Genomic DNA, 19,150 nt, shown 5'->3' on the forward strand with positions numbered 1-19,150 from the left:
TCAGACATCTCTTGGTTTGCTTCCCAGCATGAGGGTTATTTAAGCCATTTTGAGTCATTTAACTTGGGATAATTCAGTTTGCCTTGGACAAGGCTTTTGCACACTCAAATGCTTTCAAAACTTTCTTCTGTTTCAGTGTTCATGGTTTTATGTGGAGGCATGTGTCACATGTATTGCAGCTACTCATGTTCCTGTGTATTTTGGTGGAATGAAGCCAGGTCAGAGGAAACCTGAGGCCTCAGAGTGCACAGGGGTGTAAGTCACGGGGCTGCACCAGTCCCAGCCTCCAAACTTCTTCCATCTGTTTCACCGTCTCTCTCTCACCTTGTTCCCAGTTTTAACACCCACAGGGCTCCTGTCTAAACTCTTCCAGATCATCTTTTTATCCCTTGTCTAAGCTTGTCGCTTGTGGGATATACCTCCTTTTCATCACTGTATTGAGTTTATGTGGCAAGGTTTGGCAGTGGGGGGAGGTTGTATGGGTGGCCTCTGTGAGCAGAGCCCAGCAGCTGCCCCCTGTCAGCGCAGAGCCAGCTCCATCTGGCTCCAAAAGGGGCCTGCTGCTGGCCAGAGCTGAGCCGGGGAGTGACGCTGGGGATGGATGGACCCCGTGGGACGGAGCCGTGTGGGAGCAGTGCTTGAAGAGCTGCTGCCTGTGGGCAGCCCATGTGGGATCAGCTGGGGAAGGACGGCATCCCGTGGGAGGGACCCCACGGGGAGCAGGGGCAGGGAGGGACCCTGAGGGAGCAGCAGAGACAAAATGCTAGAGACTGACCGCAGCCACCATTCCCTGTTCCCCTGTGCCGCTCAGGGGGGAGGAGGTAAAAGCATGCTGTGGTGCTCCACTTGCCTCCCATCTCCAGCAACGGAGTTGTGAGCCAGCAAGAAATCCATGTGGCATGCAGGAAAACACTGAGGTCCTGCAGCCTCTCGTCCCATGTTTGTATAGCATCCAGTGGAGTAGTCTCTTATCTGAAGTGCTATACATGTAAAAATACATAGTATGGAGGATTAACTCTATAATTCATACAGATTGATGGTAATAAGAGAGCTTCTTAGGGAGGATGCTTCACAGCACTTTGTTAGGCCTGCTTTTCCTCTGATCTCCCTGAAGTGTATCACCTGTGGGCTTTGACAGTGTCATTTGCTTTAGGAAATTCCAGGACTATCTAAATCTGTGTTTTAAACCTCCTCCACACGCAGAATCCAGCTGTGACAAACTTGGGCTCTGTACCCTCTTGCTCCAAGCTGCTGTGCCAAAATAGAAACAGGCTTTTTCCTGGACGGGCTTTGTCCTGAGGTGACCTCTTGGTTTGTGAATGTGTTCTGACTTGGCAAAAAAGCAGCCATTTGAAATATTCAGCATGACAGCTGGGAAACTGTGTGCACCGTGGTCTGGTGACTGACCGGAGGAGCAACAAGTGCCCGCTGCAGAATGATGCGGTCGGTGCCGGAGTCAGCCCTGGCAGGTTTGTGAGCACATCTCTGCTCTTCTTCTGTACCTCAGGCATGGAAACGCTGCTTTTGATGTGAGTTAGAGAAGCGGGAGATGTGAGATGAAAGGCAAAGGTCATAAAATCCATCACTGGCCCAGGGATGGACTGGTGTTTACATGGCACCTCCTATTTATGTAGCCTCAGGCGTGCAAAGCTAAAAGAGGATTTGGCTGCATGTGGCTTTATAGGGGCAAAGTGCTCCAGTGACCTTCCTGGGCTGTAAACTTCATGCTTGATTCTTATCTATTTACAGGTAAAGAAACAAGTATTTGAGCAGCAAAGGCGTGTTACCCATTTGCCACAAAACCCATTTGTATAAATCTCAATTAAGTCATTCTTGTTAGTGAAAAAGAAAAGCCAGCACTTATCACAAATCCCATGACAGTGCATTTATGACAGTTTAAGTCAGATGAATAAAGGTATTTGGAGGAAATTTCTGTTAGCTCCTTGGCAGTTACTGTAGTGAGTACTGTATTGGAGAAATATATATGTAATTTATCCCAGTTGGAGTTACTGCTGGGCCCCCAGTTTAAGCTCATATACAGCACTACAGACAATATGCTGGGATGGTTTGGTGTGAACAATGCCCTTCGCTTGTTTAGAGATGTTTGCTTATTCTTTCTCTTGGATTTTTCATGTCCCAGGTGAAAGCACTGAGTTTTCCAGGCTTATCAGTAGATTAAATTTGGTGAGAAAGCAGAAAACTCAGTCATTTCTTTTCAGCTAGTTTATGATATATAAGGGAACACTGAACACTGTGTTTCTTTTTCTCCCCAAATGAGGAATGTCAGGTAGACTATTTCCTGCCTTTTTCATCTCTCTTAAGAATACGGCATGGGAGGCCTCAGAAGTGTAAAACTGCTTTTCGTTAATCAAAAAGACAAGAGTTATGGAGCTTTAATAGTAATTTTTTTTTCAACAGTTCTCAAACATTTGTGCTACATTAATTTTGATGATACAGGGGTTTTAAAGGGGCTGAATTAATCACTTTATTTTTTTTTTGTTAGTCAAGTGACACACAGGTGACGATGTATCCTCTGTCAGAAATCTGGTAGATCCTCCTGGAAAAAAAACACAGCATTAAAACCAGACCGAATTGACGGTATTTAAAAAACAGAAGTGGAAAACATGCCTCAAGTCCCTAACTGTTACTGTCAAACAGAAAAATGTAAAATGTGCATTTGGTCTCTTGTGTTCTTGGAGACCTCAGCTGCGTTCAGTAAATATATTCAGTTACTAGGGGTAACTTGGATGATGCTTAGGCGTGGGGAAGCAGAGGGAAGGAGGGCTGCTCAGACAAAAAGCCGACACGTGGGTGCAGCTGGGTGAGCGTGTGTGTGCTGCCTGAAGCTGCAGCCTCGCAGGGAAGGGATGAGTTAAAGCGCTGGTGGCTCACGGCACAGCTCGTTCCTTCTGGAGTATGAATACCAAATGCAGAGCGTTTTTTCTTTGCTATGTTAATGGCTTCGGGAGCGCCTCCACGCCTGAACTGGGCACATGTGTTTTGTACAGGTGTTGGACAGTGACAACACACAGGCAAATCGTGATCTTCATGCCCATTTGAAGAGGCTCGGCTTTGCAAAATGTAAAGCCAGGGTACGCCACTCTGTCTCCCAAACCAGACCCTAAAGAGGTGCAGTTGTACCTAGTAAGGGCACAAACGGCTCATATTTGCTTTACATTTAGATCAAGCTGTGGCGCATTACCATGAGAACATTACAACCTGTATTTCCAGCACAGTCACTCGGCTGTCACGAATAATGCTGTCAAGTCAGGGAGAAGGAAAATCGAGGACGCCCAAAATAAATCTAACAATGTGCTCGCACACACTGCAGCTGTATTGCATCTTGTTTATTATGCGCAGCTCTTCTTCCGCCGCTCCTCCCACCCTGTTAAGAAAATGTTCTGAAGGTTTCAACGTGGAAAGCCCCGCGGTTGCTGATGCAAAATGACAGCAGTAAAGTGGTTGTGATTGGCACCACCTCCAGACCGGGTCTGAAGGCTTTGTTTACAAGCTGCAGGACTCTTTGCATGAGGCTGCGCTCAATATGGTGCGCAGGAAATCTGGTGGTGAAACAGTATATTTAGTTGTATTAGGAAATGGAAACACATCCTAAAGGCTAAGAGCACTAAGTGCTGCTTGTGTAATGCTGTGTTACGTTTACAAGATATCCGAGCCTGGCTCTGACTGGCTGCAAACAGACTTCTGGTGAAAAAATGAAATAAAAATGCAGACAGCCTGGGAGAACGTCTTCCAGATTCCTCGTAAAGACTTCATACCAATTAGCAAAGTTAATCCCAACGTGGGTGCAGCAGGCTTTGCATTAGGCCATGCAGATACTGGGGCAGGACTTTGGTGTTTACAGTACCAATACCAATATTTACACAGGCTATAGGCTCGAGTGATAGGCAACCAGACTTGCCACGAGAGCAAGGGAGGTGGTATTGCTTAGAAGGGGATGGTAAACAAAGTTATTACTACCAAGAAAGTGGGAAGTCAGGGCTGTGTGGGCTGAATTTTGTCCTTATTTGGCTTGGGGGAATTATGTGATTTTATTCTATGACTCAGAGTTGTTTTTACAGCATTTGCGTCACCCAGCGAAGTTGAATCTGCATAAGGCCCAGCGTGTTCCAGGAGGGAATATTTTGTTCTGTAATGTGAACTCGCTAACACAGACTGGCAGCTTTCTTGTTTGGCTTTTTTTTTATTATCACCACCGCTCAGGCACAAACTGCAAAATTTCTCCGAGCCGTCAGGTTGTGTTACCACGGGCAAGCAAACGCAGCATCAGGGAAAATCCTGACACCACTCGGAGAGGCTTTTTATAATTCAGCAGGAGTGATTTTCACTTGCTGAGGGGGCTGTAAGCTTCTGATTTGCCTCCTTCAGCCTCCGTTCGCGTGTGGAAAAACACAAGCCTGTGCGCTGGTTAGGTAATTTAACTGCTCTCCTCAGTTCCACCCGGATTTGGCCTTATTTCACTTTCAGAGCCTCTCCCATTACAAGTCATCCCATCAGAGGTGCCACAAGTTAGTCACTGCCCTGGAGTGCCTGGGGTTTTTCCATCCAGGAGGGTTGCTGCGGGCTTTGGCACGCGGCGGTGTAAGGGGATGTCAGAGCTGAAAGGTGAGCTCGGGCACCGGTTTGAAGATCCAGCAAATCCAAGCAGATCCAAATTTAGGGCTCTTCAGGCCAGATCGCGGGCGCCACAACCCCTGTGATGCAAAGTGCTGATCCAGTCCTGGCACACCCTGCCTGTTCAGACGTGTCCGCGTGTTTCTGAGAAGTTATTTTGGTGCTGGCAGGCTTCGCGGCAGGTCAGGCGGTGGCTGCCCGCGCGGCTCTGCGGGGCTGGATAGCGTTTCTCTTCCTGCAGCTGGCACGGAGCTGTCAGAGGAGCATGACACTGCCATAAACACCCCCCACTGGCTAATTGGACAGAAATGAGGGTGCCGTGCCCGCACCCGGGGGCACCGGGCAGGTGGGATTTTATTAGGGATTTTATCCCGAGACCGAGCGTAAGGTGCAGGCGTCCTGGCAGTGCTCGCTCCCCGGCTCCCTGCCTCCTGCGTCCAGAGAAGGAAACAAAACGCAGCCGATGTGATTATCGGCTCATTAGCCGAATCCCATCAGGAGCGGCCACTCCGCACGTTCTTGGTGATTTAATTCCCCCGTTTAATTAAGTCCTCCCCTAGACACGATTAGCTCACATTAGAGACTAATTACCTGTTAATTTTCAATTTGGCCCTGACTGAGCTTTCTTGCCTCGTGTCAGATTTGCTCCAAAACTGCCTCTTCATCTCTCGGTCGGGGTTTCTGTTGATCTTGCTGCCTCCCATGCCACCTGCACGATGGCAGTGGTGCTGGGGGGGCTCCTAGAGATGCTGCCCCTTCCCCATCCTGCTGGGTCCTTCCCACCCACCTGGGAGCTGCCATAGGGACGTGAGTACCCAAACCAGAGATTATTTACAGCACGAAACTTTCACCTTTGCAGCTCCTGCTCCACTGGTGCCCACTGACTGTGGACCTTGAGGTTTTATTTGCTTATTTTTTTAATCTGTTTGAGTGTCTGTCAAGCCAGGCAGGCTGGACCTGAGGGGGCTGCATGTGGCCAGGGCTGGCTGCAAGGGGAACTTTCGGTGCATGGTGCACGGGGAGTTTTTCCTGGGGTCTGCTCTCTGCTCCGGAGGGTGCTTCTGCATTTTATTCATAGGATGGTACTGTGCAAAATGCAGAAGCTGTCCAGGAAACAGAAGGCAACGCTTCCCCCACCGCCACACCCCCCTGGACGTGTTTGCAAGAGCCCCGCTGCTATTTCGGTGCATTTCTGCCACGCAGAAACCTCCTGGCAGTATCTGTGAATCGTGCAGCACAGTGTCACGGTTTCGACAGGAGGGGGTGACAGTCCTCTTCTGATCCACGCCAGTCTGCAGCTGCCTGCTGTTAGGGCACTTCAGAGGATGGCGGGCTGTGGGTTTGCCTCTCCCCACACCACGGAAAGCAAAAACCTCGCCTCTGCTGCTGGCCAGTACAAAGCCCAGGGCTGCTTGGAGCATAGTTTTAAGTTTTTTAATTCATCAGTTCCACAACCTACTCGTTATTTTGCAACTTTCAGAATGCACCACTAAAAATCATAGTGGCAGTCCCAAGCAGCAAGATTTCCTATCTTTCCCAGCTCGCACCCATTGCTCTGACAGTGGAGAGTGTGGGTGACTGCCACCAAATGCACCCAAACAGCTTCTGGCAGTGCTCACCAAGCACCAAGGAGGGTGAGGATGTTTTTTGGGTGTCCTGCGGGGTGCAGGGATGCGTGGCCAGGGCTGTGAGCTGAGTTGCTTCAGGAGCTTGGGATGCGGCTGCTGCCTCAAACCCTGCAGTGGTGAGCTGCAAAAGTGTGCTGTCACCTGCCAAGGGAGCAAGGAGACAAATTATGAGTTCAGGAGATGTGTGGGAACGTCGTGGGAGATTAAATGATCCTGGCTTTCCTCACGAGGTGACCCCAGGACAGGACCAGGCTCCCTGATCTCCTGGGTTTCCTCCACCCATCTGTGGCATAGGAGTGGGGACAGGAAAGGAGATGGCCTTTGGTGGCCCTTGGTGGTCCTTCACTCTGCTGTCCTGCCCTGTGAGGCACTAGGATGCAGGTGGGTGCAGCCAAGCAGTGCCAGGCACGGTGCCACTTCCCCATCCCACACCTGCACCCGCACATGCTCCATGTGCATCCCCGGCACAACTTCTCAGAGGAGAAGTGTGAAAGCTCTGCCGAAATCAAAAGGAACCAATAACCATAGTAAAAAATTCTGTGTAGAATCTTTTCTTTTTTTTTTGTTTTTTTTTTTTTTGTTTTTTTGTTTTTTTGTTTTTTTGTTTTTTTGAGGGCTGCGGTGTCTTGCAGAGCCCTGGTGTGATTTATTTTTAATGCTGCACGTCTAGCGCTCCCTTCACCTTTCTCACGGCTCCGCTTGAGCGATGCGGTTCTGCAGCCTGTACGTTCCCCTGCCTCTTCTGCGTGGTGTTCACCTCCTCAGTGTCTGCTGTTTCCCACCGTCCTCGCGCAGCAGATGTTCTCTGTTACAACGCAGAGCGGGCACGGTAGCGCCAGCAACTTGTTGCAACACACTTGTTGCTAAAGCGCAGCTGGTGCTAGCACAGCTTTTCTGACAAGAGCAAGGAGAAGTTTGGGCTGCCCGACTTTCTCTGTCCCTCGCCCACGGGCCAGCCTTTCTCAGTGGTTCTGCACGCAGCTTACCTGCTCAGCACCCCTGCAGGAAGCTGTCACTGCTGCAGGCTTCCTCGTGCTAGTTCCTTGCCTAGGAGGGGGTGAAAGGTGTGTGCGTGGCTGAGGGAGGACTCGGCCACGATGAAAAGCTTTTAGTGAGTTCTCCTGCTGTGTTTTCAGCCAAGTTCTCGATCTGGGGCTCGATTATTCGGTGAATGCGTTTCCATTTTGATTATATGCTTGGGAAGGCATGGTAAGTTCATTTAACAAATCTTCCAGATCACCTGCAAGTGCAAACTGTGCTAACCGTCTGCTTAGTGTGCTGATGATTACGCTGTTGAAGTTCACTTCTGCATAGGTGATTGGCTTCTTTCCTATCTGCCGGCACCTAGGTTAGACAACAAAATTATCCTTGTGTATCAATTAACAGGTAACGACGAGTGCTTTGTGTGATGGGGTGCCCCATGTTACCTGGGGCTCAGAAGCAGTAGTCCGGTGGGGAAGTAGGACAGCGAGCAGAGCACAAATTACCTTGCAGCATGGTGCCATGGCCCAGGAGAGCTTCTGCTTTGCTCCCACCAAGCACCTGAGCTGGCTGCAGAGCAGGCTCCTGATGTGGGGCCAGGTAAGTGGTGAACAAGCCCCAGATGTCTGTGCTGTACGAGGGGGAGGAGGCAGCACTGATCCTGCCACGTTGGTGGGAGATGTTAATCACCAGGAGGTAAATAACCTGCCTGCCGAGGCCTGGGGGGGCTGTTGGCTTCAATAACATATCGCACGCTGTGGGTTGGCTGTAGAGAGGCTATTCCAAAAGGTGTTTGCAGGGCTGTGGAAGCGGCTTTATGAAGATGGATGGACTTGCCAGCCGCGAGGGAATGGTGAAGCGTTTCCATCGGCTAACAAGGAACTGAAAGCTGCTGGCAGCCTGGGGAAAGTGCAGCCCAAGGAGCTGAGCAAGAGAAAAGCATCTCTGGGCTTGTCACACAGGACAGAAATGACCCTGCAGGGCTGGGGCAGGGCAGCCAGGACAAGCTGCTTGAGCCCAGGACCGCAGGCCCTGCATCCCTACGTGCCATCCCTACAGGAAATAGGGCAGGCTGGCTGGATCTGGCACTGCTGGCCGTGCCATCTCCCTGTCTGCCTGTGGGACACGAGCAGCAGCTGCTCGAAGGCAGAAGCAGGGGAAGACAGCAGCAGCCCGGCCCCGGGTCAAGTTTTACCAGCAACCATTTGTCCCTGAAATTAAACATCTGAGTATGGCCAGCCGGCTTGAGGAAAAAGAAATGTAGTCGAGGCCAAGACTCGGAGTGGAGAGGTGGGAGATGCAGATTCAAGCCCTCAGCTTTGGTTAACAGAGAGCCAGATTCCCTCTCTCTCCCCAGGGCTGCTCTGGGTATGGGAGGGAGCGTCCCCATAACCCCAGCGATGTTCTCCCTGTGCTGCAGTACTGTGACAGGAGGTGGGAGCTTGCTTCGAGGGTGGGTGGGTACCTATGGCTGCTCCTGCCTTGTAGGAAGTGCCATGGTTGATGAGCACGAGCAGGACATGAAACCGGCTCAGACGGACGGGCTGGGAGAGACCCCATGAGCTGCTGTGGCCAGGATGCCATCAGCAAACCCTCGCACCAGGCAGTGTGGGGGTGTTGACCTTGATGGAGCCACGGTCTGTCCCCGGGGTAAGAAAAGCTCTTTGCTTTGTCTGCGGTCAGCCTGAGGTGTCACTGCGCTGTCGGCGGGGGTTTGGGCTGTCTGACGGTGCCCTAGCCTGTGGTTTGCGGTGCGCTGCGTTTGCTTCAAACTCCCTACTCTAGAGTGTGCTGTTCCCTTTCACAAGACGCTCGTACTGCTGGCTCCAGGCTCCTGGGTCTCTGCTCCCACCACAGGGTATGGCTGTGGTGCAGCTCTGCCCGTGTGGGGACGCAGGTTGGGGCTCAGCATGGAAGCCCAGGCCAGCCCAGTGAAGGAGAAACCATACAGCGGGCTGTGCTTTGGCCTGTAATGCCTGCCCAGGGGGAAGACGAGGTCACTCAGCAGAGGCTGCTGGTGTGAACTGGGGGCTAAAAGCACCGAACTGGTCTTTGGGGTGAGGCGGGTTTATGGCTGAAATGGATGGAAGGTCTCCATGCAAGTCCCTCCGACCCCACAGCGATGAGGAGTGTTGGTAGGGCTGCAGCAGCACGAACGGTTCCCCGAAGGGCCTCAGGAAGCACCAGCAGGGATTATACAATTCGGGATTTCTTCCTAAGGCTGTTGGGGTGTGCAGGACAGCTGCTGCCATGGGAAGAGGGAAGCGGGCACCCAGCTGCGCAGGAAACCGAGGCCGGGGTCGGGTGAGGGGACACAGGGCCCTGGTGCCACCGGTGGTGACGCAGGGACCGCAGGTGGTGGCCAGCGGCCTGTGTAACCAGCAGCAGTGCTTGCTGGTGGGGAGCACGGCTAAACCCTTAACCTACGTGAAGTTTTCAAGCGAAACACGTGGAGGAGTGAGGGGGCTGGCCCTGCGAGGTGTGCCCACGGAGCTGAGCCAGGGCGGCCAGCCGGCATGTGCTGCCTGAGCGGAGTGGACTCCTCCGGGTCATGCCCCAAAGTCTTTTATTCTCCAGATTCTTTAATTCTTTCACCAGAAGATCAGATGAAGACATTATTTACTTCTTCTTTTTCTTCCCAGTGGCAGCACAGCTCATGAGGAGGAGCGCTTGGTGGCAAAGCATTGGCGGGGCAGAGGGGCAGCAGTGAGGGCTGCTCCCAGCCCCAAGCCCTCACCAACCAGCCCTGAGTCACGCTCTGACAAATGTCAAGGTGTGGTTTAAAGCCCGAGTTGTTTTCTTTTTTTTTCTTTCTTTTTTTTTTTTCAAACACAAGCCTCTTTTATCTACCCCTCGGTAGACAAGCTTTTCTGCCTGAGCAGACTGGAAACTTCTCACCAGACCTCTTTCTCACGTTGCCATCTCATTTCGGCACCACGAGTGGTCAGAAAATGAAGCTGGAGCTGCAAGGGCTGGCAGAAGGCACCGTGGTGGTGAGCTTGACACTCCTCTGGGGCCCTGCTCACACAGCAATGCTTGCTGGCCAGCTGGCTGCCCACAGCCAGAGAGTTTCCCAGAAATGGAGACCTCAGTGCTCCCCACAGCAGCCTCCCCAACTTTGCTTGCGCCGAGGCGGTCGCATCTTCTCAGTGCTGTGGTCGAGAGGCATGCGTGGGCTCGTGAGGGTCGGTGACACATGGAAATGTGCTGCTGCCATCCTCGGAGCTGCTGCTATCAGCACGGGGCAGCACGTGGGCTGCTGCAGGTGCTGCTGCCTCCAGGTGCTTCTGCAGCATTGCTGCCGGGGCTGCTGATTTTGCAACATCCTGCCACTGTCACCCCTAGATGTGACTGCTGAGGTGCACGCAGCTCTCAGTTTAACAGCTCCCTCGAGCCCCCAGGACCTGCTAGTCCCCATTGCCTGTTGTGGAAGAAGAGCAGGGAGGCACAGGAGAGCGTGCACATCGCAGCAAAACTCTGCTTACCTGGTACAGAGCAGCCCCTCCTTGCTTGTGACAAGCAGATTTGTTGCTGTTTTGCAAACCAAACAGCAGGTCCAGCCCCTGGGGAGCTGCTGATGGCTCACACACCAGGTTGCCCCCGAGCCCAGCATACCCTCCCTGCTGACCCACTGCCTCCACTGCTTGTCCGCATTGTGGGGAAAAAGGAGACAGGACTAAAGCTTCTCCCCTCACAATCTGCTTTCTGCAAGCAGACAGGTTGTGATTTCCTGCTATTCTCACGAGAACCAGGACCTAAAGGGAATACACCAGCTGGTGAGTGCCCAGCCCGTGGCACTTTTGTCCCCACGAGGTCTCCAGCAGCTTCGTCTCAGTGGCGGTGACTGCAACGCACCCAGGTGGGCTTTGCAAATCTCTTTCCTCCGGAGTGCAGTCAGCAGGGTGTAGAGCAAGTGGGCAGGATGGGGGTGGACCTGCAGGTGGTGGGGAGAGGCACGCGAGCCCCAACTCAGCACCCCATAGGCACGCTTCCTTCGGATAAACTCAGTGCTGTGTGGGTCAGCCCCTTCCCTCCAGCCTGCCCCGCAGCACCAGCCTGTTCGGATGCTGGTTAGATGCAGGTCACTTTAGAGAGGTGCCAGCCAGATGCCTTAAGACTGAGGGAAAGCCAAGACAAAGCCAAAATAATGCAGCTGGCTGCTTTAATTTGCAGGAAGAGCCAGGCAGCAGCAGGCTGGTCCACAGGCGAATCTTTCCTGCTGTATCAAGCACAAATTAATCAGGTATTCCATTTCCCGAGGGGAAGGAAAAAAAAAGAAAAGAAAGAAAAAAAAATAAGCAGAATAATTCACTTGGAAATAAAGACTAGAGCCATTTTTCCCTTTGACATGTTGAACGCAATTACCTGAGGCATGGGAGGCTGAGATAACTCACTCACTCAGCCCCCACTCTCCGCAGAGACTGTCATCATTCTGCCAGAAAAGGCTTTAAAAAACAATTCACCTCCTGAATGCTGAAACGCTGCCACGTACCAAACCTGTCCTGACGATTTCCACACACCAGCTGCAACTCCACAAGCAAAATGCTCCCTTCGATGGGGCAGTGTTATTCTCAGGGCCACATACACCATGCAAGCTCCCTGTGTTTGCTGTCCCTTTTCCCCTCCTTTAGGAGCAAAGCTCACCGACATCCTATTTGGAAAGCTCAATTAATTGCAACCGTAAGCCTGTGCTTGCCCCCAAATATAATCACATTTAGGCTGCACCCTCCACTCCCACCCCCTTGGCCATTATCTAATAGGCAGTGGAGTAATGGCTTTGGGTAATGCTGTTTGAATGGCAGGCATCCAGTTCTGGCCTGGTTTATTATTTTTTTTTATGGTGGGGGGAGTGTAGTTGGGCGGGGGGAGTTTGTCTGCAATCCCTGTTTTGCTTCTGGAGCTTTAGAGGACAGACATATTCTTCCATCTCCACTAATCCCCCTCTGATACTGAGGATTTTCCTGCCATTAAATGATAGCTTGCGAGAAAAAAAAATGCCAACTTTCCCGAGGCAGACCCGTGCAGCTAATGGCAGCCTTGTGAGCAAGAGGGAGGACACAGCCACAGCCTGGCCAGGTAAGTGAGGCATCTAGGTGCTTTCTGCTGGGAATTTTCATTTGGGCTGCTCAGTGCTAGTCTGGCGATGCTCTGCGCCAGCACTTCTTGCCTGGGGAGGCAGCCAGTCCCTGACCATTGGCGATCTGTTCCCACCTCAGGTAGGAGCACACCCTTGGCACAGCTGGCGGGCAGGATGTGGACCAGCTCGTGAAAAAGATCAGCAAAAAGCTGCAGGAATCGCTCAGAAGCTCGGTGGTGGAAGGAAGGCGGGCGCGGATTGCTGGGGACCGCATCGATTCAAAACCGTGTGTGAGAGGATCCTTTTTCTAAGCATAGACCTTGCCGTGGGACAATGATGCAGGCAAATGACAGAGGCTGAAACCTGCCTCAGCGCTTCCCGTGTGCTTTTAGATCCCTCACGTTTGCCTGCCAGACCTGAAATGCCACTAGTGAATAATCAAGGTAATGTTTGCCATCATTCTAAATGGTGAGTAGTACTCTTATTCTGCATTACCCAGTAGCGGGTTAGACAGATTGTTCTGAAAGGTGTAGGTTAGATACTCAATTACTGCAATCATTGTCTCTTCATCCCTCTACAATCTCTGCAATTATATTTTTTTTAGTCTCTCACTCTTCCTTTCAAATACCGAATTAGTATATTATGTAAAAGAGCAAAAGAGATCATCCCTGGGTGGAATTTTGTTTATTCCTTAATCTCACCAATATTTTTTACCTTAATGCTATATTTCACCTTTTTTTTTTTTTTTAAACACACATCTCATCTGCACACATCTGTGCCAATGAACTGGAGGCACTGTCCAGCTGCTGCCCTGCCTGCCACGGTGTTAAAAGCGAAGAGCATCCTTTTGGGGGAAAGAATAAGAAAGGCAAGGCAGGAATGTTTCATGCTGTGTTGGTCAGAGGAGATCTGAACAACAGTGGAGACCTGGTCTCCTGTGCTCCAACCGGCAGCTTTGCCCGAGGGTTTGGTGGGGTTCAGACAGAGGATTTGGGTAGATTTCCTTTGCAAGAGAAAGAGGGAGAATGACACAAAAAGTCACTGCCAAGGGGCTCCTCTGAGCTCCTGTTGCAGGGGGGTGTTTTCTAGTTGGCTGGTCCTCAAGGGCTTGCTTTCTGTGTTCTGCACAGTGCGAAGAGTTATGTTTGTAGATAGACATCTTAAACCTGTGCTGTGAAATGCCACGAGAAGGCCTAGATTTAGCTCTAATATACCTCGTGCATAAAGAGAACAGGCTGGAAAACGGCTTGGGTGCACACTTTTTCTTTATCAATCGATCAGAGAGCAAACAGGGAGTGGAAGGAGAGAATTTTGTTCACTTCTACACTGCACACAGTGCACATAGCTGCTGGGGGAGGTCTGCTCCAAAGGCCAGAGACATGACTGAGATTGGGGCAGATGTAGTGTGGCTCAATGTAAACATTGAGCTTGCCTGGGACAGCCTCACCTGTAGGACAGCCTGTGCACATAAGCCCCGCTGGATGTCATCCTGAGCCTGTGAAAGGCTCTCGCTCCAGAAGCAGTACTTCCATCAGTTGTTTCCAGACAGCCACTTGCAGCCAAATGTTTGTGAACAGGCAAATCCTTAATCTGTCTGGACCTCAGTTTATGTAACTGTGCATCAAAACCAACACATGCCCCTGTTTGCACGCAACAACATGGAATGGTGCAAAGGGCAGCCAAAGACAAGGCCCTTGTGCAAAGACAGAGCCATCTGAGGTTTGTTGTCCCCTCTCTTGGCCTTAGGATCTACATTTATTGCCTACCTAGGGCCCTGCACGAGGGGAACTTTCCTTTAGCTGCAGCTGAGGAATAAGTAGAAGGGGTCAGGAGAAAGGAGAAGATCATATGAACAAGCAATCAAGCAATGACAACCTGCATAAAATCCTTTCCATCTCTCAAAGTCCTTCACTGTTGTCTATTCTCAAGATCAAGTTTTGCTAATTCTCCAGTCATGATAGCATCGCCAGGCTTGGTGAGACCCAAATTTCAACAGAGGCCAGAGCTAAAGGCCTTCTGGGTTGCTCCCTCCACATATTTAGATCTGCTTTCCATGCTCAGTGGCTGGGACAGTTCAAGCAGACCCAGGCTGGGACGCTGCTGAGTTGACATGCCGTCAGCGGGGACCTGCGAGGCGGCAGGTTTCACAGGTCTCATGCCTGAAGAAGCCACAGGCACTGCAAACTCACAAGCGCCATACCACACGTGTTGCTTTCAGAAAAGGTGGAGGAAGGGCAGAGCAAACACGGTTCAAAGTGTCATCTGGTCCGTGCACTAAAGCCCTAGGTGCTGCGAAAATAATAATAGATTAATGTTTGCTGAGCCTGCCTGGCACATCGCCTCACAGGTCTGGCTTAATAAGAATCCCCTCAGGAACACAGCTGTAGTGAGCAATCACTGTGCTGCACAGCAGTAGGGAGAGGTGGTCCTGCTGCCGGGAGCACCCCTCCAGACAGCAAGCCAGAGCGTGGGGGAAAGCCCCTTCCTTGCCCTTCGGCCCCTGGGGCTCACCAAGCACGTGGCAGAGCTCCTGTGGTCCCAGCAATGCTGTTAATAAAGCTGGCTGGTGGTAAAGATGGTAAAAAGTATGAAAGGGTTGTGCCTGTGTGGGAGCCAGCGAACAGCAGCAGCAGCAAAATCATGCAGAAGCTGTACCACTGTTTCCTGCTAATGACTGCATGGAGAGGTTGCTGGTGTGACAGCGAGGAGCAGGTAGGATGTGCCTTTGAGAGCAGTTACAAAACGAGATCTGTTTTCTGTTCCTGCTCTCTAACGAATTTATGTCTTAGGCACCTGGTTGCCTAGGTGTTTCCACCCCCCCCCCCAAAAAAAAAAGCCTGTCAAAGCAGGCTGATGTCTCCTATTCCTTTCGTTCTTCTCTGATTTGTCCCCAGGAGCTTTCACCTTCTCTTCCTTGTTGGACATCTGCCTGCTTGGGACTAACTTGAAAAGAAACCACAGCACCCACACACCTCCCAGGTGTCATGCTGATAAAATGATGAAGTGGCTGATCCCATCAAGCCTAAGACACTGTGGTGACTGTCTAGAGAATTGGCAGAACAGTAGAAACTGTGCTGGAGGGTGCAGAGCATCTCATTTGTGATGAGATCACTAAGAAAGCATCTGAACGATACTCCTGAATTTGTCTTTCCTCGTGTCTGTCTACTGAAACGTAGCAGGAATCTGTTTTTAAATGCTGTACAGCATCCTTAGCAGCTGACAGTTCCACTTACAGTGCTGCACCAGCTCATGGTTTTGGTGGAAAAACACTAGATTTATGAACAAAGAAAAGAAAGAAGCAAAAAGCATGAATATTGACTTGCCCCAGGGAACTAACTGATCTCCCCTGCCCGCTGCTGGGACAAGCATGCACTGCCCTCCTCCCTTCCCCACACAGAAACACCACAACCCACACACAGCTGATGGCCTTCAAAGCATCTCGGCCAGCTCCCCTGGCCAAACCCTGTCCCATCAGCTTTTGGTGACCAGTCAGGGGGATGTGGTCACAGAATCACAGAGTGCCTGTGGTTGGAAAAGACCCTCAGAGGTCAGTGCTCCAAGCCCTGCTCAAGCAGGGCCACCCACAGCAGGCCGTCCATGCCACAGGACCGTGTCCAAGTGGCTTTTGAAGATCTCCAAGGAGGAGACCCCACAACCTGTCTGGGCAGCCTGTTCCATCCAGTCTAGATGATTCCCCCCCTTAGGGAGAGAAACTCTTCAGAAAGGATGGTGTAGGGACCTGACCCTTTCTCAGAGGGTTTATAAACCACCAGCAGATGTCTAGGAATTGCTTACAAGGGCTTCTTGATCAGCGTGGACACATGAGTGGCGGGTGACAATTAGCCTGGCTGGAAGGGAGGCAGGGACAGCACAATCTTCTCTCACACCTAACACATTTACTAACGATGTTTCTCTCTCCCCTTTCTCTCCTCCCACACCTCCACGGGGTCGGCGTGCCCCTCTCTGGCAGTGATCCTCTGGGTGCCCCGTGCCCACGCGGTGTGGGCCTGCGTGCGGGCCTGCCCGGCCAGCTGTGTGTGCACCCAGGAGCGGAGCTGCTCCGTCCTCTGTGACCGTGCCGGGCTGGGGCAGATCCCCAGCGAGTTCCCTTGCGAAGCCTCCTCCATCAACCTGGATAAAAACAGCATCAAGTTCCTCGCCGAGAGGGCCTTCGGGACGTTGCCTTCCCTCAAGTCGCTGTCCCTCAACCACAACAACATCTCCTTCATCACCCCGGGGGCTTTCAAGGGGCTGCCCAGCCTGACGGAGCTGAAGATGGCCCACAACGAGTACATCCGCTACCTCCACACGCGGACTTTCACCGCCCTCAGGAGGCTGGTCAAGCTGGACCTGGCGGACTGCAACCTCTTCAACATCCCGGACAGGATCTTCATCGAGCTGCCCGCCCTGCAGGAGCTCCTCTGCTTCCAGAACAACTTCCGAAGGATCCCGGGTGCCATCAGGGGCATGGAGAACCTGACCCACGTCTACCTGGAGAGAAACAGGATCGAGGCGGTAGCCTACAACTCCCTGCAGGGCCTGATCAAGCTGAAATACCTGAACCTGCAGGACAACAGGATAAATGTCATCCATGAGCGAGCTTTTCAAGGCTGCCGGAAGATGGAGTACCTGTACCTGAACGACAACCTGATCAGTGAGCTTCCAGAAAACTCCTTTGACGGCCTGAGGTGCCTGAAAATGCTCAACCTGGGGGGGAATTTCCTCAGGAACGTTTCCAACACCTGGTTCCGGGACCTGGTGGAGCTGGAGGTCCTGTACCTGGACCGCAACAGGATCAACTACATCGAGGAGGGGGCTTTCGAGAACCTCACCAGCCTGGTCTCCTTGCACCTGAACAGCAACAACCTGACGACCCTGCCCTTTTCTGTCTTCCAGCCCGTGTACTTCTTGGGGCGGCTGTACCTCTTCCGCAACCCCTGGGAGTGCGACTGCCGCATCGAGTGGCTGAAGGAGTGGATGGAGAGCTACGGGCTCGTCAGGGACATCCCCTGTGCCTCCCCATCCTCGGTAGCTGGGATGGACCTGATGGACGTGCTCTATGACAGATCGCCAGAAGGGTACTGCCTCGACCCGGTGGAGCTAAACATCACGTCCGACAGCCCGACCCCAAGCGGAGAGCCTTTCTCCACCACGGAGAGCAAGTTCAACAGCCTTATCTCTAAACTCTTGCTCCAGATGGGCCTTCCTGAAGAGGTGTCAAACACCACCGAGGTCTTCAGTAACGCCACGCAGCTGGATGGGCTGGCTGATGGGGCTTCTGCTGGGGCAGGGGAAGGTGGCCGCAAAGCCGCCTCCTTCTCTTTTCAGCTCCCAGCACTTCTTACGGTTGTTGTTTTCCGGAGCAAGTAGTCCAAGGGCTGCCTGGAGCATGGGTCCTGCTTAAGCATTTAGTCCCTGTCCCTGCCTAGCCCTGGGCACCACCTGGGGCTGCTATGCCATCTCTTGCAAAAAGGAGAACGGCACCTGGGGAGGGTCTGGGGTGAGGACAGCGTGTTGGCTGAGACCTCAGATGGGGTTTTTATCCTTTCTCCCCCTGCTACCCTGGCACATCTGCAGGAAAACCAGAGAGACACGTTTTCATCAAAAGTCTCAGAGGAAAAGCTATTTCAACACAGCGGCGTACTCATTAATGACTGTTTCAAATGTGTTCTTCTTTATCAACAAATTTATTGTTTCAAGGAGTATATTGTTTTTATTCATAGATTATTTCATGGCCTGACAACTGGAGCAGAATATGGTGAATGCAGCCAGGCTGTAGGAAATATTTTACATTTCTACCACCAATGTATATCACATGGCATGTCATATTACACAATGCTAACCAACCATGCTGTCATTTTCTTTTATATGACATCTTATATGCTTTGTCATTGAAATCTTTAATGAAAGCTGCTACTCTGACCAGAAGGATTTATATTTTCTGTATTAGAGCACATGAACAAAACAATTTGATGTTTTTCTCTCAAAAATAAATTAGTTGCTCAAAAAGGTTTTATTCTGACATCCTTGAATTACTCCAGAATTCTGTTTGAAGGCTCAGTGGGTACACAAAAATGCCCCTTTAATAGTCTAGAGCAAATGGCAAGGTGTTTATCGCAGCCCAAAGAACAGAAATGTTGACTTAGAAAGTGGCAGTGCTTACATCTGTGTTAAGTAGCAATGCTTTAAAAACAAAGAGACTATATAGAAATACACCTGTGTGATATTTTAATTAATTAAATCCTTATACGTAGCTTACCATACTGTGGTGTACACGTTCATATGAAACTATATGACATATACAATCCTTTATTATGGCTAAAATGTCATGAAATGAGAATAAAACCGGAAATGAATTAAAACAACCCTTTCAAAAATTTCCTTAACACCCCACACACACTTCCCCCCCCCCCATCCTCACCTTTTCATGAACAATTCAACATGCTCCAGAGGCGTTGAAAGCCCCCATGGTCTAGCAGTCCCAGGTGTCAGCCGTTTCTGACTCGCAGCAAGTTTTATTTGCCTGCTGAGAGCAAAAAGGGCCACAGCAAGCCCATGAATGCTATTTAACCCAGCGTCTGTGGGTGAGAAGCTGGTGCATGGCAGGTCCAGCCTAGCCCCCCCCAGTCCCTGCCCCTTCACAAAATGACCACACATTCCTAATCTGGTGGAGCAGCTGCTTCGTGAAACATGGAATCCTCTCTCCCTCCTTTTTTCCCCCCATCAAGCTGTGCCCGTGCATTTTGTCACCAAAAAGGCCGCATCTCCACTGGCTTCAGGACATGTTCGTGTGAGCAGCTGGGTTTGGTGGGCAGCACCCTGTCCAAAAAGA

At 51.3% G+C, this 19,150-nt stretch overlaps 1 protein-coding gene across 18 annotated transcripts; it reads left to right on the forward strand.

The window, feature by feature from the left end:
• The first annotated feature begins 6,860 nt into the window (after positions 1-6,860).
• On the forward strand, positions 6,861-18,686 carry NYX (nyctalopin). 18 transcript variants are annotated; one of them, XM_082760103.1, is made up of 9 exons: positions 6,861-7,469; positions 7,647-7,841; positions 8,730-8,891; positions 9,884-11,100; positions 11,415-11,484; positions 12,220-12,317; positions 12,458-12,761; positions 15,213-15,353; positions 16,289-18,686. In XM_082760103.1, exons 7-9 carry the CDS (start codon positions 12,665-12,667, stop codon positions 17,686-17,688), a joined length of 1,638 nt encoding a protein of 545 aa, XP_082616229.1. In that variant the 5' UTR covers positions 6,861-7,469; positions 7,647-7,841; positions 8,730-8,891; positions 9,884-11,100; positions 11,415-11,484; positions 12,220-12,317; positions 12,458-12,664; the 3' UTR covers positions 17,689-18,686. The 18 variants fall into 18 exon arrangements, with proteins under 18 accessions (XP_082616229.1, XP_082616242.1, XP_082616241.1 ...); XM_082760116.1 differs by having other exon boundaries at positions 9,884-11,484; XM_082760115.1 differs by having other exon boundaries at positions 11,415-12,317.
• The last annotated feature ends 464 nt before the right edge of the window (positions 18,687-19,150 follow it).

The sequence above is a fragment of the Aythya marila genome (assembly GCF_965140915.1).
Source record: "Aythya marila genome assembly, chromosome: 1".
Lineage (NCBI taxonomy): Eukaryota > Metazoa > Chordata > Aves > Anseriformes > Anatidae > Aythya > Aythya marila.

Bases quoted from the DNA above. Each gene is read 5' to 3' on its own strand.
- NYX (XM_082760116.1), top strand. From the start codon at position 12,665: ATGACAGAGGCTGAAACCTGCCTCAGCGCTTCCCGTGTGCTTTTAGAT. The intron at 12,762-15,212 runs GTAATGTTTGCC...ATTTGTCCCCAG, and splicing joins GCCACTAGTGAATAATCAAG to GAGCTTTCACCTTCTCTTCC. The intron at 15,354-16,288 runs GTGACTGTCTAG...CCTCTCTGGCAG, and splicing joins ATCAAGCCTAAGACACTGTG to TGATCCTCTGGGTGCCCCGT.